Here is a 15,903-nt window from a genome sequence, read left to right on the forward strand (position 1 = left end):
GTTGAAGGTCATAGTGGCAAAAAATATTTTGGGAATTCCAAAAGAAACCAAAGTGAAAAAGAAAAGTATTGTTTAGGATCCTCATTTTATTTACATAAAAGACACTTTTAAAATAACTTCTTACAAATAACAGAATCTAAACACTTCAAAGCTAAAAACAAAACATATTCTAATTGAATCAAAACTCCATGGAAGATAACATCATCTTGCGTAAAATTTATTAGCTTTGCCCCAAATTCAGCACCACACTCAGGCTATTTCTGTTTCTGGAGATTAAGTAATTAAATAGCAGAGAGCTTAGACAAACAAAACAAAGATAATGGAAAGCTCAATTAAGCCCAACCTACTCATGCCACAATCGTCATCTGTTTTTCAAGACTACACATCTATCTACATAGAAACATTCTTGTTTTCATCTTTGATTAAGATGGAGAAGTTCACATTGGAAATGACTACAAATAAAAACTGAAGAACATTTTCTATTGTAAACTAAAACAGTTCATTTTTTTTTTCAGAAACTTTTTTATAAATAAATGAAATGTGCGGCTGAGGTGCCAAAACACCTTAACTACGGCTTGGCCACAAAACAAGGGGGCTGGAGTTTAAATCCTGACTCAAGCAGAGTTGTGTTTGCTTAGTGCACTGAGCATGCCATAAGCATGAAAGATGCTCTGTATAAAAGCAATATAAAAAAAAAAAAACAGAACGCCTCTTTTTTTTTTATGGGTGAACTAGTGAAACTTTATCATCACCAACAATTCTCTTATACTATTTGACATTACACGAGTCTAAAATGACTGAGGGCACGACATGGTCTAAACTGCCAAAAATCAAAATTAACTAAAATGACTATAGCATTACTGTCAAGGATTTGTTCAAGTGCCTAGTCTAACAATACAAACAACATTAGTTACAGAAGGTAATAAATGAACCCCTCTTCATCAGTGAAAAAAAACAATGAACTATCAATGTTAATCAGATAAGATAACATTAAAAAATACTGTGGTAGTTTTTATCAGAGAACATATTTAAGAAATCCCCAAATCATTCAAAGCAATAAATGTTTTAAAATGAGTAGGGATCATTTTGAGTTTATAAAGTTACATAACAATTTAGTCAAATAAGCAGAAACCCACAAATGAAATAAACTAAATAAACTTGAAAGCTAAATTCTATTAAATAGTTTTTTAAAAAAATAAAAGTTATAATACTTGACTCCTGCTCTTTGGATGACAAGCAATACTATAGTAATATATTTTAATAACGAATCATTGCCTTAACACATTTCAAAGTTACATCTGAATCTAAATATTTGCTAAAAACGTTTCCTTATAAATGCTACCATTTAGGAAAATTAGAAGGTAACAAACATCTGTATAATTTATGTGAGAATGTAACTAAAGTGGTAGAAGACTTAGATTCACATGTATTCCTAGGGGTTCAAAACATTATTAGCATAACAAAAAAATGATCCTAAATTTATATACCTAAACATCTCATAACAAAATTACAGATAGCTGGTTATTGTACTGAGCAATGAAGCTATAGCCCTTCAATAGCATAACAATTTCCATAATATAACCTAGAGTTATATTCTCATGTTCTAGTATTGTACATGAATATTATGTGAAAGCACTCAATATAGTCACCTTTACATCTCAGACATTTAAACATACATTCATATATTATCACTCATTCACAGTCATTTACACAGCCTTCACTAGCTTTGAGAATCTTTTTTGATCACTTTTTTTGACTGCTGTTGTCTCCTGGCATCCAAGTACCGCCTGAAAGATTCTTCTTCCAGTGTGTTGGCATCATCTGAAAGTGACAATCAAAATTTATTGTTTCATTTATCGTGAAAAGGAGGGTAGGCTAATATATTATTATTATGATTATTATTTATAGTATCAGTGAATGAATGACAATATTTGTATCATGTTTTCCATGACCATATTACATGAAGATTCAATGACAAAGATTTTATATACTGTTCCATCTCAATATTTCATCTAGCATATATACAATTCATCATGACAATAAGAGACCCAGAGCAATAGCAGTATAAGGAATCCCAAGTATTTATTTTACAGTTTTACATTTTGATTTACTTGTTTCTTCTTGTTAAAACTTATTAAAACAGCTTCTAGGTGGTTTCGACAAAGTTGTCTGACTTGCACTGAAACTTCTGATTAAATATAGTATTTCTTCAACTACATTCATCATTTCAACTCAATTTTAAAGTTACTTAAAAATTCATGAACAAAATAAAAAAAAAAAAAGATTAAGAATGCTCCTCTCACCCTTTTATTGCTGTTTCAAGAACTCTTGTGAATGACTTTGGGACTTATAGCTATAGCTATGTGAGGTTTATGTCCTTAATGTTTTGAATATTTGGAATAAAATCTCACCTGTGTTCTGAGTGAGTTCCTCTTCATCACTGCCCTCTTCTGTTGGCTGTTCTAAGACAACTCTTGTTGAGACTGACTCTAACAAATCTTAATGAAAAAAAAAACACCATGTCATTGTTTTGTTTAAATATTTAAAATTTAAATTTAAATAATTAATTTAAATATTCAAAATCGTTTATACAGTTTTTATGTAAAAACAAAAAAGTCAAATTTTTTTTTTCCGAATGGCCTTAAGGTAGTGGAATCTGATTAATTGAACCCTAAGGTTATTCAGAATAAATGCTTATTCAAACCAAAAAATCTTGCGATATTAGCATCATAAGTACAATACTATTTGTTTATATGGAAGTGAAACACCAGTCATATAATAAACACTATATACTTGTCTCAAGTCAGTATAAAGGAGGAGGGCGAGACATAAGGCAATTGCTACAAAAAGCAAAAAAAAAAAAAAAAAACTTTGTCCTGCAGCAGGACACCTGGAACAAAATGGAAAAGGACAGCACAGAACAAGGGGGTTATGGAGATCTATTATGGAGATCTATTGTTTGCAGACAATTTTTCAATAGGAGTGATGGGCTGTAAGAAAGACAGTAAGTAATATGGAAGTGAATGAAAACATGAGAGTTCAAATGAAGAAAGAATATAAAATGTTTCCCTTCTTATCAAGATGTGGAGCTTCAAAAGGTAGAAATAAAGAATTTGTAACAAGGCAGCATCATTGCTACGTTAGATGCCAGTGATTTGTTCAAGTCTAATGTGTCAAATAACTTGGCAGGTACTAGTAAATAGATTCTTCAAAACTGCTTGAATTTTGTTAGCACTAAACAATATTGGGCTTATCAAGTTGTTAGCAAATTTATCTTTCAATGAATGATGATCATAAACAAAGTGGTCAGCTGTACAGTAAAAGTCACATAATAACATTTTAACTTAGTATGTTATATGAAGAACATATCATCTTGTAATGTAGCACATATTCAGGCAATTGAACCAGTAATCAATAATTGCTTTTCAATGCTACATAAGTAAATGGAAACACTGCATTTCATACATGCTAGAAATCCAATGACTGCTTCATAGAATTTGTTAAGCACATGAAATAGCCCCACACCCCTAAAATAAAGCAAAGCAACGCAACTTAACTTTCACTTATTTATAGGTAAAAACATAAAACAACAACAAAAAAGCTGAAAGCCAGAAACATGGACTGATTATTTCATTTAAAATATCAACTGCACAGAAGGGACTTTTTTTTTTTTTTTTTTTAAATAATTTTAAATAATTATCTATTTTATTGTAAGTTTTCCAACATTTTCTAAATGTTCTTAATATTAATGGTTAAAATGTTAATCATACTGAAACAAAAAAAAAACAACTTTGTCCTGATTTCTGAGGTAGACTACTTAATACTGACACTTTTAGATGATCTTTGTTCTGGACTAGACTAGAAAAATTTGTAGTCTAATGTGTAAAATATTTATTAATTAAGGTGCTTCATTTACCACTTTTCACTGGAATATCGCCACCAAAATGATCCTTGTAGAAAGATTCTCTTTGTTTTTGTTTCTCTGCCTCTTCCTTGTGAGTTTTCTCTGATCTCAGTTTTTCATACATAGGTCTGTATTCTCTGAAAACAATGTCAAATTCAAAATAAATCCATAACAACTTTCATGAGAGCACTTAAGGAGCAGATAATAATTTACTAAACAAACCTTCCCTCTAATTTTCCTATTTATACAATGAGTATGTAGCAACCCCAAACCAGCTCCAGTTGTCTGGACTCTGATCTGCCACTGGATTCAGCTGGCAAGGGGCGAGAGAGTGAGGCTGATGCAGCGCAAATCTCCCTCACTTTAATAAATTTTCATAGCGCAAGCCACATTCTCACATTCCCATATATATATATATATATATATATATATATATATATATGTATGTATGTATGTATGTATGTATGTATGTATGTATGTATGTATGTATGTATGTATGTATGTATGTATGTATGTATGTATGTGTGTAGGCAAATGCGACATGAAGCTCTTCAAAATCAACACTAACAGTTTGGGTAAAGGACAATGGATAGATCCACATGGAGAGGGAGCATAAAGGAAAAGTCCCGAATTACAGATGTCATACACACCAGAAGTAGAGAGAAAGGTAAAAGTGCAACAGCCAATTGGTGATTACAGATGCACAACCTGTGAGCTCAGCTATGTATCAAGGATTTGCTTCTTTAGTCACACAAGAAGTTGCTAATGGAAAAGATAGTCTTTCAAGACATAAAATGCCACAAAGACAATGAGTTTAGAAGGGCTATGAAGTTGACTTCAAGGATCATTGGATGTGAAAGTCAGCAACAAAGTTATTGTGACCTTGGCGCCCAATTAGACATTAATATTGCAGTAACAAATAGCCCCCACTAAGAGGATTTAAACCTATGACTTTAAGATTGAAAACTAACACCAACTTCTAAACTAAATAAACTATAAGAATTTAGTTAAACTAAATTACTTGTCATATTCAACTGTAGCATCATCAATTTTAGATAAAAACTCATCAAAACCTTCACCAGTGGTAGCAGACACTCCAACACTCTGTAGACAGATTTTATTTTCACATTAAATATGATACTGATATGAGAAGATAGCATTAAAGATTGGACTGGCCTAGCAGCCCTAAAAAAAAATAATTTTATAAAAACATTGCAAGTTCCATTAATTCTTTTCTTTCCAAGACAAGATTAAGAAGTTTTGACCTCTTACTTTATCATTTATTTTTCTGCAACTCACTAAATTTGAAATACATTTTAAACTGTGTCACTTGATGGCAGCCTGGTCTTCATAATTGTCCTAAGAGTTGAGTCTAAGACTCTTAGAACTCTAGACTTATGGAAGCTTGCATCCATCTGAACAAACTTCTGTCTAGGAAAGATCCAAATTTTTACATCCTCATTACAGATGGCTTGTATTCAAAGATGTTTGGGTCAGAAGCAAAGCCAAAGGCTGAGCACACTGGGGGGAAACTCTCCCATTTTCCTTCTCTGTACCACATCAGCCTGATGTTTGTGTGGGCTTTCTTCCATTCCTGTCAGTGCAAAGGGCTTTATCCTTAGGCACCCCAATAGGGCTTCAAATTTTGCTTCACTAATGGACAAATCATATCCTCTAACAACTGTTTCCACCTGAGCACTGATACGCATTGCCCAGGGCTATCCAGTCACACAAACAATGCCAATAAAAAAAATATCAATAACAAAACACTTTTTCATTCCAAAGGGACAAAAAATATATTTTTTTTTTGTACAAAGGTCTATGAAGCACAAGAGTCGATGTGCATGTACATATGTTGACCTGTAGAGCAGAAAAGGGAAAGGGGGGGGGCGGGGGGGGGGGGCGGGGCACAACACTAAAGCAGACTGACATTACATACTTTTATGGTCATGTAGAACTCATCCAAGACCAAACTCATTGACCTGGTCAGGTTGGATACATAAGATGTTTCATGTTCCAGTGCATTTTGAAAAGCTTCAAAGTCTGTCATCCACTCCTGTGCAAAACTGTGACTGATGATGTCAATCTGACAAGAGAACACAATTACACTTTGATGAGAAAAAGATTATTGATATTCAGGGAAATATTGCCATTGTGCTGTATAACTAGAAATGAGATTTCTTAGGTAGGAACACAAAACTGATCCAAACTAATGCAGCAATTAATAAAAAAAGTTATACATTTACAGATAACTAAACTAAAATTTTACTAAATTAAAAAAGCAACGATGTTATGAGTCAATACATCCAAAATATATAATTATCTTATTTGAACTTCTGAAACAATGAAAGATTTAGAACAACTGTTTGATTTAGCAAACATCTTCTATAATGTAACTCTATGAAAGGGCTATTGTAAAGCCAGAAATATGAATGAATATGTTGATATGAAAGCTAGGATAACATGGCAAGTGTTTCAGGTGCCAAACCAAAAGGGTATGTGTTGCAAGCTGCAATTCAAGAACATGGAAGTAACAGTATGGTCTTCAGTTGGAAAATTATGAAAAGATCACAAAGCAAAACAGTCAATGCAACAAAAAAATAAAAACAACAATAAAAGAATGAGTTCAATACAGACTATTCCAATGTTTACCTTGTTAGGCTTTAGAAACAAACCTACCAAGACAATATTAGAGTTGACAAAGACATTTAGCATATTGTGATCACATTAATGCCATAACATAGCAATAGTTGCATGCTACTTTTGTCTCACCTTATTCATAACAATAAGAAATGGCAGCTTGGTCTTGTACAATATGCTACATGCATACAGCATGTTTGACATGAAGGTCACCGGGTTCACACTGCGTGGAGTATCTAACACGTACACTATCACAGTGGGAAAACTGGATGCCTGCAACAAGGTACATTTGTATGTGTCATCATTCAAGCTAATCACAACAAATTTCCATAAGGGATCAATAAAGCAGTCTTAGTCTTAACAAACAACATACTGAGAATGTGAATAAAATGTCTCCATAGCAAGATTAATTGAGTGCATGGAATCTTTTTCTTATTGTTTAATTTTACTGTAAACTGTACACAAAAATATTACCAATGCTTCTGTTATGATGGTTCCTGACGCTGACCAGGTAAAGACCTCTATTTGTCCAGGTGTATCTAAAACAACATATCTGGTAAGAGAAAAAAAAAAAGATAGTAAAATTCTAAACACAGGAAGTTAAAAAAAAAAAGGAAACAATAAATACTTATAAAATATAAAATAAGTTCTCAAAAATCTTTTTTAGTTCCCAATAAAATTACTAACAATAATTGAGATTCAGAAAAAAAAATTAACAATGTTTCACTGCTTTTATAAAGTTTAAATACTTCATGATATTATAAAGTTGAAATATTTTATTGCTACTAATCAGTTTGAATATTTCACTGCTATTATAAAATTTTAATGTTTCACCGCAATTATAAAGTTTGAATGTTTCACTGTTGTTAATCAGTTTGAGTGTTTCAATTATAATATAAATTTTAAATGTTTCTCTGCCATTAATCGGATTGAATGTTTAACTGCTATTATAAAGTTTTAATAATTTACCACAATCATAAAGTTTGAATATTTCACTGCTTTTAAAAACTATCTATGAATGTTTTACTGCTTTCTATTGTTTTGAATATTTTTACTATTTTACTGCTATTATAAATTTTGAATACTTCATTGCTATTATAAAGTTCAAATGTTTTACTGCTACTAATCAGTCTGAATATTTCACTGCTATTATAAAGTTTAAATGTCTCACTGCTATTAGAAAGTTTCAATGTTTCACCACTATTGTGAAGTTTGAATGTTTAACTGCTATTTTAAACTTTGAATCTTTTACCACTATAAAGTTAGAACATTTCATTACTATTCTATTAAGTTTGAATGTTTCAACACTACCATAAAGTTTGAAAGTTTCACTGCTATTTTATCTTTAAATGTTTCACCCCTATTATAAATATTGTATATTTCACTGTTACTATGAAAGTTTGAATGTTTCACTCCTATAATAATATTTCAATGTTTTACTGCAATAGTAAATTTGGAATAGTTAACTGCAGTTATAGAATCTAAATACTTCATTGCTATTATAAAGTTTGAATGTTTTACTGCTACTAATCGGTTTGAATATTTCACTGCCGCTAATTGGTTTAATAAGTTTAACAGTCATTTTCAATCAATTTTTTCTTAGGATCAAGTGCATCATCTTCAGACTTATATGAAAAGATTTTACGAATTTTGGTAAAATCAATCTTTTTACACTTCAATTTTAAACTAATTATTGAGCTAAAATGTAAACAAATATGATAATAAACACCATTATTCTCTAGTACTGGTTTGGAAATTTTGGAAGACGCATTGGACTACTGGCTAGGTATTGATCAGATCTTGAATGTAGATATGCTAATGTGTTCATAGACCAGATTAACTATCCACAAAGCTAAAGAGACTTTGTTTTGGCCACAAGGTTTACTGGTTTGGTACTTTACTTGAATGTATTGGAGATATGTCTGTAACTTGTTTTTTACTCTCATCATGCTATGTGAAGGAGAGTTTTGCAAACAAGAACAACTTACGTGCATTCTTTGGATTTTGATTCAATGAAATTCATCACCTGAAAGACAATAAGCGTCAAATGATTTGACATCTAAAGACAACAAAAAATTCTATTTTCATTGAAAATCTAAAGAATGCATTAAAATTAGAAATAAAATGTAACATTATTTAAACATAAAGAAAATCCTCAGGAATGATTCTGAGTCTTCTTCTTCTTCTTCGTTCTCATTGTTATGTTGGAGTGTTCAGATGAGTAGACCAATACATGAGAAGAACTGCGCAGTGGTTTCCAAATCAGGGAGCTCTCCATATAGTTTCCTTTCTATTGGGGTGATTTGGGGCCAATGTCTTATACGGGCCTCTTGGTAAAGAGAGCAGTTTTGGAGGACGTGGTCTGCATTCTCTGGTGATACTCCACATGGGCAGATTTCACTGGTTCCAATTTTGAGCTTCCGGTACATGTGTTGTCGCATTCTGTTGTGTCCGGTCCTGAGTCGAAAGATTAGACGTTGGTCTTGTCGGGATAGCTTAATAGATTCTGAGTGAAATTTAAAAGAAAAAAGAAACCAGAAGAAATATGAAAAACAAAAAAACATGCCACTCTCCAAGGTCTCTTGCTAGTGCCTGTTTCTTGTGCTGAGCTCATATATATATATATATATTGGCCTCCTTCAGTCGTAGAACGACTATGGTTTCATCTCGAACTAGCGAGATGAAAGCCTGGGCATTGTCTATGGTCAGAACGATGTCGCCCTCATAGCAGTTCCCCCCTCTCAGCGTAGCTGATGAGACAGAGGAAACGGAATATCTGATACAGTTTGGGATCAGTAGCACCACAAGTTTACTGCTTTTTTGAGATTATATAATTATAATAATAATAACAAGGCTTGTCTTTGATTAATGAGGAATGCTGTATTTCCAGTGGCAGTGGCTACTGAGCCCCAACTGGAAACTACACACTATTTTGCTGCATCCAGTGCAGGCATAACTATTGTCTGCCAATGGTTGATTTAGTTTTTCTTTTCACCATCTACGTCTGTCTTTGGCAGCAGATTTTCTTTTGGTCTCAAATATGTACTCCACTGCCCTAGTAAGTGACCTCCAGCTGTCTCGTTTTGAAGCCGCCTGCAACCATGTGCTCTTTTATATGTCAGTTAAAGCAAGCTGGTCTTTAAAGCATTCCGTTGGGCTCTTCTGTCAACCATCTTTCAGCTCACCATATAATTATAGATCAATACGAAACATTATATCTTACTCACCTGATCAAACCTAGTAGCAAACAAGTTAAGTGATGTGACTATTCCACCATTTGGACCAAGAGAATAGCTGAAGTGTTTAAGTCAACAGAAAATATACAACGATTTAGGAATTGTATGCACATTCATTCATACAGTGTCTAGAACTGATGAGGACAGGCTAAGATCTATTTTTTGTTTAAACCTCTTGTCTTGAGTTTTGTTTAATTTGCAAGAATAAAAGGATACTGTTTCATAACTTCTTTGTAGTTTACTGTGTCTCTAATGTCTAGATGAAGAAACAAGATGAAAGTTGACTTATATTATTAATGATCAAGCACCAAAAATAATTATTTTGTTAAATCTTCATAAGGGTAGTTAACTTTTCTCAAAGTTTCTTTGCCATAATATGTATAAATCTATATTTGATCTCCCTTTTTTTTAATAAAAAAAAATTTTAAACATTAAAAACCATTATTAGTTTTGATTCAGTTCCGTAACATTTTGATTGGTTAACTTGTAGTCTCAATATTTATTTCATAATTGCGTTATAAAAACTATCTAGAAAAAGGCTATGGCAGGATAGTTATATAAGTAAAATATTTATATTTGAAAAAAAAAACAAAGAAATAAAGTATCACCTATGTTGGCTGGAAAGGGCACATCCAGGACAGCAGGATCCAGATTGATTACATAGGGTGGAATTTTCTTTGCATGAAGATGGTGTGTCAGCCTCTGAATATATAAAACAGAATAGATCTAAATATGACACTCAGTGAGTAATATCATGTTTGTACTGTAGTCCTTATTTTATGATACAACTCTTGAAAGTAAATATTAAGTAAAGTTCCCCTTTCAGACCTTGCGATCTATATAGGCAGATGATGTAAAAGTCATCTGTTTCTGTGGCCCCTGATAATTAATGTTTCATGTGACCAACACAATGACCAACCAAATTAACTTTTCCCCAACTAATGTCAGGCACACATTAGAGCTGGTTGGACTCAGAGGCGTCGAAAGATCCTGAATTCAAATATCACAGTCTTCTCCAGGATTTGAACCCCCGGTAACCACTCAGTTACTGAGCCTCCAATACAACTCTTGCAAAGCAAAGAAAAGTTCAAACAATCTTTGTAATAAATATTTATATAGAGTAAAGTGTGAAGTTTGATTGCATTAAGCCCGCTGGCAACAATTTTCACATTTGGATTTTTATAGCACCGTATTGGTCTGACCTATGAAAAAACTGATGCTATCTATGAATTCCACATCCTTTTGTCTATAAAAATAGATCTGATTTAATGTATCAATAGGCTTAATTCAAATTAAATATATGAGGTCAAAGAGGTGTAGGAAGAGTATCGTCAAGCGTACTTTTCCTCGATCGGATTTCTCCCTTAGTTAGTAAGCTTGATCGGACTGATGGAAGACTCGATCGGATTAAAAAAATATATATATATTAATATATATATATAGCTAAAACATGTTTTAATGTTTAATTTTCACTATGGAGTCATTTTCTTTTTACTCCATCGCAAGAACACCATCTACTGCCACCTTTCCCATGCTCCACAACTTCAAATAGTCTCTTTGAGCTAATGAGCTATAGACATAAGCCCATGACCCATTTCCTTCACTACTAGGTAGTAAAAAATAATAATTCCATACCTCTTGAGTTTTGAGTTTGACCTCATCATGAACTTAGTCTTTAAAAGGAAAAGGAAATAGTATGTGTCGGAAGTTAAGAAAAAAGGTGCATGTGCAGTTGCAATAAAGTAGTAATTTGGTATTTTGGTAAACATTCAAATAAAAAAGTTTTAGCAATAAAAAGTGAACCGATCGAACCTCTAAACAAATCGGTGCTGATCGAGCTTCACAATTTAGTATAGAAATCCAGGAATTTAAAAAGAAAAGAAAAAATATGAGTTTATTTTAGATTGAACATATCTCATCATTAAAAAAAAACAAAACATTTTTTTAAGAATTAAAAATATTAGTCACATTTATTTAGTGGTTCGGAAAGTCTAGTAACTGTGAATTGAAGTATTCACTCAACTTCATAGAAGTTCAATAATCAATACTCAATCTTATACTAGATCTAGATTTTCTAGATCTAGAATCTAGTCATACTAGTCACAGTCATACTATTAACTATTAATACTAGTAATACTATACTAATACTAGTAGTAAAACTAGTAATACTTTAGTACTTTAGTCTGACTATTACTAGTCTACTGTCTTAGTGTCTAAATCTAGTAGGTAGAATCTAGAGTTGAGAAGAGTAGACTCAGTAGATCATCTATGATCTAGACTGTCTAGAGTAAGTCTAGAGTTCTCTAGAGTAGTAGAGTGACACTCAGAGTAGTACTAGTAGTACTAGTAGTAGAGTCAGTCTAGACCTAGTCTAGTTAGGCTAGTTTATAAATAGTAATACTCATACTGACAATACAGTTCATACACTCATCATACAGTTGATACAGACGATACACTATGATTCACTATCATACAGTCATTACAGTGAGTGATAGACTGATACTCACTCAAACTCAATCAATCCAATGACCAATGTCTTGTCATTGTGACTGTCAATGACTCAATTCTCTCAATTGAATAGATATCTGAAATGTCTTTACCTGAACGAAAGATGTTTTTCCAGAACCAGCCATTCCAAGCACAATAATGCATGTTGGTTTATTTACAATTGGAGAATGCGGTGCTGCTCCGTTATCAGTGTTTAAAGAACATTCAACATTTTCGTGTTTATTGGGCGCAGCCATTTTAAAGCAACACTTATTTTTGTTTTGTCGAAAGTGCTAGCGACTTCCTGTTTTTTTTATAGGCTAGTGAGGAACTTGTCTATATATCCATGATATAACTAGCCTATAAAAATTCTCCCTTTCATATGTCAGTGCTAGACTATATTGTCACTATTTTACCTAAACTAAAATGAAATCTTATTCTTAGAGTCTAGATATCTAGAATCTAATACCATAATACCTACTATATATCTATCTAGATCTAGAATAAGATATCTAGTAAGAGAGATCTAGAACTACTTCAAATAGATTTAGATCTAGACGTAGATTAGTGAAAATTAGTGATTATAATATTATATTCTAGAGATCTACAGTCTAGATCTAATTGTAATTCTAATTTTAAATCTAGATTTAGGCGCCGCATCTAGGACATATTCTTCTAGTCTAGGAATCTAAATAACTTAAATACTTAAAAATAACTAGATGATTGGAATAAATTGTGTAAGTCTAGAAACTGTAAAGTAATTTGTAATTGTAACACTAACAGAAATTTTACAAAGACAAAGAGAATTAGATCTAGTCAATCTAGATATGATCTAGATTCTAGGTCTAAATTCTAAATGAATTACAGAAATGGGAATCAAATTGGAGCATGTCTTTCCACTCCACCCAGAAAATGTCAGTTATTAAGAGTAACAAAAAATTAAAACAAATTAATTTCACTTACCTTAGTCATGGTAAACCAGTAACACAGACTAAAAATGCAAAATACCTAGGCGTTTTAATAAATGAAAAATTATCATGGAATCCCCATATTGATGAAACTATCAAAAAATCAAACAAAGCACTAATCATTAGGGGTAATTAATATAAGAACATAAAACTAAAATGTTATTTAACCTTGGTTAGGCCAATAATAGAATATGCATCCTCTGTTTGGGACCCCTCAACTCAAGAAAACATTAAGAAACTGGAACAGACACAAAATAGAGCAGTGAGATTCATAACAAATGAATGTTCACATTTAGTAAAATCACTAAATTTAGAAAGCCTTCAGGATAGAAGGCTTAAAAGTAAAGTAGCAATTATACATAAAACAATGAACCATAATCTTCAAATTTATACAAAAACAAAATTTAATAAAATACTCAGAAAGACACAAGGATAAAGGTACATTCCTCGTTCCATATGCTAGGACAAATTTGTACAAATGCTCCTTCTTCCCTAGCGCTATTAAAGCATGGAATGGGTTTCCTGAGCTAGCCAGGAAAACCAATGATTTGGCAGAATTTAGGTCATTGGTTAATATGCATGACTAAATGCATGATGCTTAGGACCTAATCATCTTTTTTGAAGTAACGTCTGTATTTTTATAGTAACACTCACTGGGCAACTTGTTATTGACTGGACATGATTTTAAAAAAATTCTAGATCTAGAGTCGATAGGGTAGGCAGAGTCAAATAATCTAGAATACTAGAAAGATATAAGTTAATATAACTAGATCTACATAGATCTACTCATTTAGATCTATATAGATTAGATCATAAATCTAGATCTAGCTAGATTCTCTTAATTAAATTTATATTTTTACTTTTACAGATATAGGTAGATTTAGATTTCTAGATCTAATTGATTCCCAAAAAGTGGTCTAAAAATAGACCCCCAGAGTGACTTTAAATTTTATTTCCCATTAATGATTAAAAATGGAATTAACTCATACATGGCCAAAACAGTCATTAACAATATTTAGTAAACAGTACATTTTTTTTTTATTTGGCTTCTTTCCTTCCTGCTTTGTCGTATCTTTTATGCAACAAGGTTTTAAGTAAGAACTTAGAATTTTACAAGTTTCCGTCATTTAAAGTGTATGGTAATTTGTACATATTTGTGTATAGTAGCGGAGGGGATTTAAGAAAAAAAAAACAATGTATATACTTATTAAGTCTTTCTTTGTTGTTAGCATTTCTAGTTTGCATTTATGATTTTAATTTATTATTTTCTGTATTACCTATGGACAAATTATAATTTATACACACTGTAAGAAGTTTTAAATTTTTAAAAAATACACATACGGGCAATATGAAGGCTATAACTAGCTTTAGCTACTTTTCAAATTTGCTTTGCTGTCACCAAATCTGTAATATTAAGAGTTAATTTCATGACCTGTTTTATTTTTTCATCATTTTCATGAATAAAATGCTTGCTCAGATCAGTATCTGACAGGCATAAGCAAGATTACAGTTCCAGAGCTCTACCAGTCATTGAGGGCTTAGTTTACTTTAGTTAACGTTTTTTCAATTGATGATTTCCTAGACATGAATTGCTTCCTTAAATATCTCTTACCATCTGGTTTTTCCCAAGAGTGACTTAAGACAAATAATGTCTTTATTAATGTTGAAATTATCTTCATTTTTTTCTAATAATGAAAAGCTTAAATTGTAATTGTGCAATATGCCACTTTAGGGGCATGCACCATAGGTTGGCCACCCCTGCCATAAAACCAGGGGACTTGATGGCAGATCGGTGAAGTGTTTGGCTTCAGAATATATATAATGACATTTTATTATCAAGCTGCCCACTAACAGGAATTTATTTTTAGTTTACTGAATTGATGCAATGCATACAAAATTTTATTTTGCTTTGCTTTAATTTGAATTTCATTTATAAATGTATATAACTTAGAAATCAGTTGAAAAAAAAACACATTTTAAGTTTATGAATTTCCTAAAGAGCATAATTAACTATGCAGAGGGGGGTCTACCGAAAACTGAAAAACATGACAAGGAGTCTACGTGAATAAAACAAAGTTTGGCAAACACTGATCTAGATTATGTAGACTTTGATTTGATCTGAATTTAGACTATAAATCTAGAAATCTTCTAATCTAGATCTCTAGATTTATACTTTTAGCATTTTAACTTTTAATACCGTAGTTGGTAGCCATTCTACAGTAGATCTACTAGGGTGGTCCAGTCTATTCAGTAATGCATTGATGTGTGAACCCCTAACTCAAACAAGCTCTATGCACTAGGTATCTGCAATGTTCATGTGAGCTTGAGAGTTTGTATAATAATCTTTGTCGTATCCAGGTATGAAAAAAATAAATTGTTAAAACATTTCACACACAAAATTGGTACCTGTATACATTGTTTGAGGTATATGAAAAAGTAAGAATGGCCACTGGTTTATTTCAGTAACTAAAAATTCTTAAGGCTGTTAGCCCATTTGATGCCGAAGTCTTCATGTCTTAGTAATGAGAGACATTTGCTTTCTGTTAAGCATTCTACTGGTTTCTTTTTGTCTGCGCTAATTTCAGAACATAGCTGAGATAGTGCGGAATTATGATAAAGTCACATGATACACCTGATAAAGTCATGCTAAAAGCATGCTCAGTGGGCA

General features: G+C 32.1%; 1 protein-coding gene across 1 annotated transcript; it reads right to left on the minus strand.

Moving 5' to 3' along the window:
- Positions 1-66: 66 nt before the first annotated feature.
- Positions 67-12,561, minus strand: LOC106051552 (GPN-loop GTPase 1-like). The gene is made up of 12 exons (XM_013206744.2): positions 12,381-12,561; positions 10,389-10,482; positions 9,997-10,036; positions 9,772-9,838; positions 8,533-8,570; positions 7,019-7,097; positions 6,677-6,817; positions 5,844-5,990; positions 4,926-5,008; positions 3,917-4,041; positions 2,412-2,498; positions 67-1,821 (listed from the first exon to the last, which is right to left on the minus strand). The coding sequence occupies exons 1-12, from the start codon at positions 12,522-12,524 to the stop codon at positions 1,721-1,723; spliced, it is 1,146 nt and encodes a 381-aa protein (XP_013062198.2). The 5' UTR covers positions 12,525-12,561; the 3' UTR covers positions 67-1,720.
- Between the last annotated feature and the right edge of the window lie 3,342 nt (positions 12,562-15,903).

The sequence above is a fragment of the Biomphalaria glabrata genome, chromosome 12 (assembly GCF_947242115.1).
Source record: "Biomphalaria glabrata chromosome 12, xgBioGlab47.1, whole genome shotgun sequence".
Taxonomy (NCBI): domain Eukaryota; kingdom Metazoa; phylum Mollusca; class Gastropoda; family Planorbidae; genus Biomphalaria; species Biomphalaria glabrata.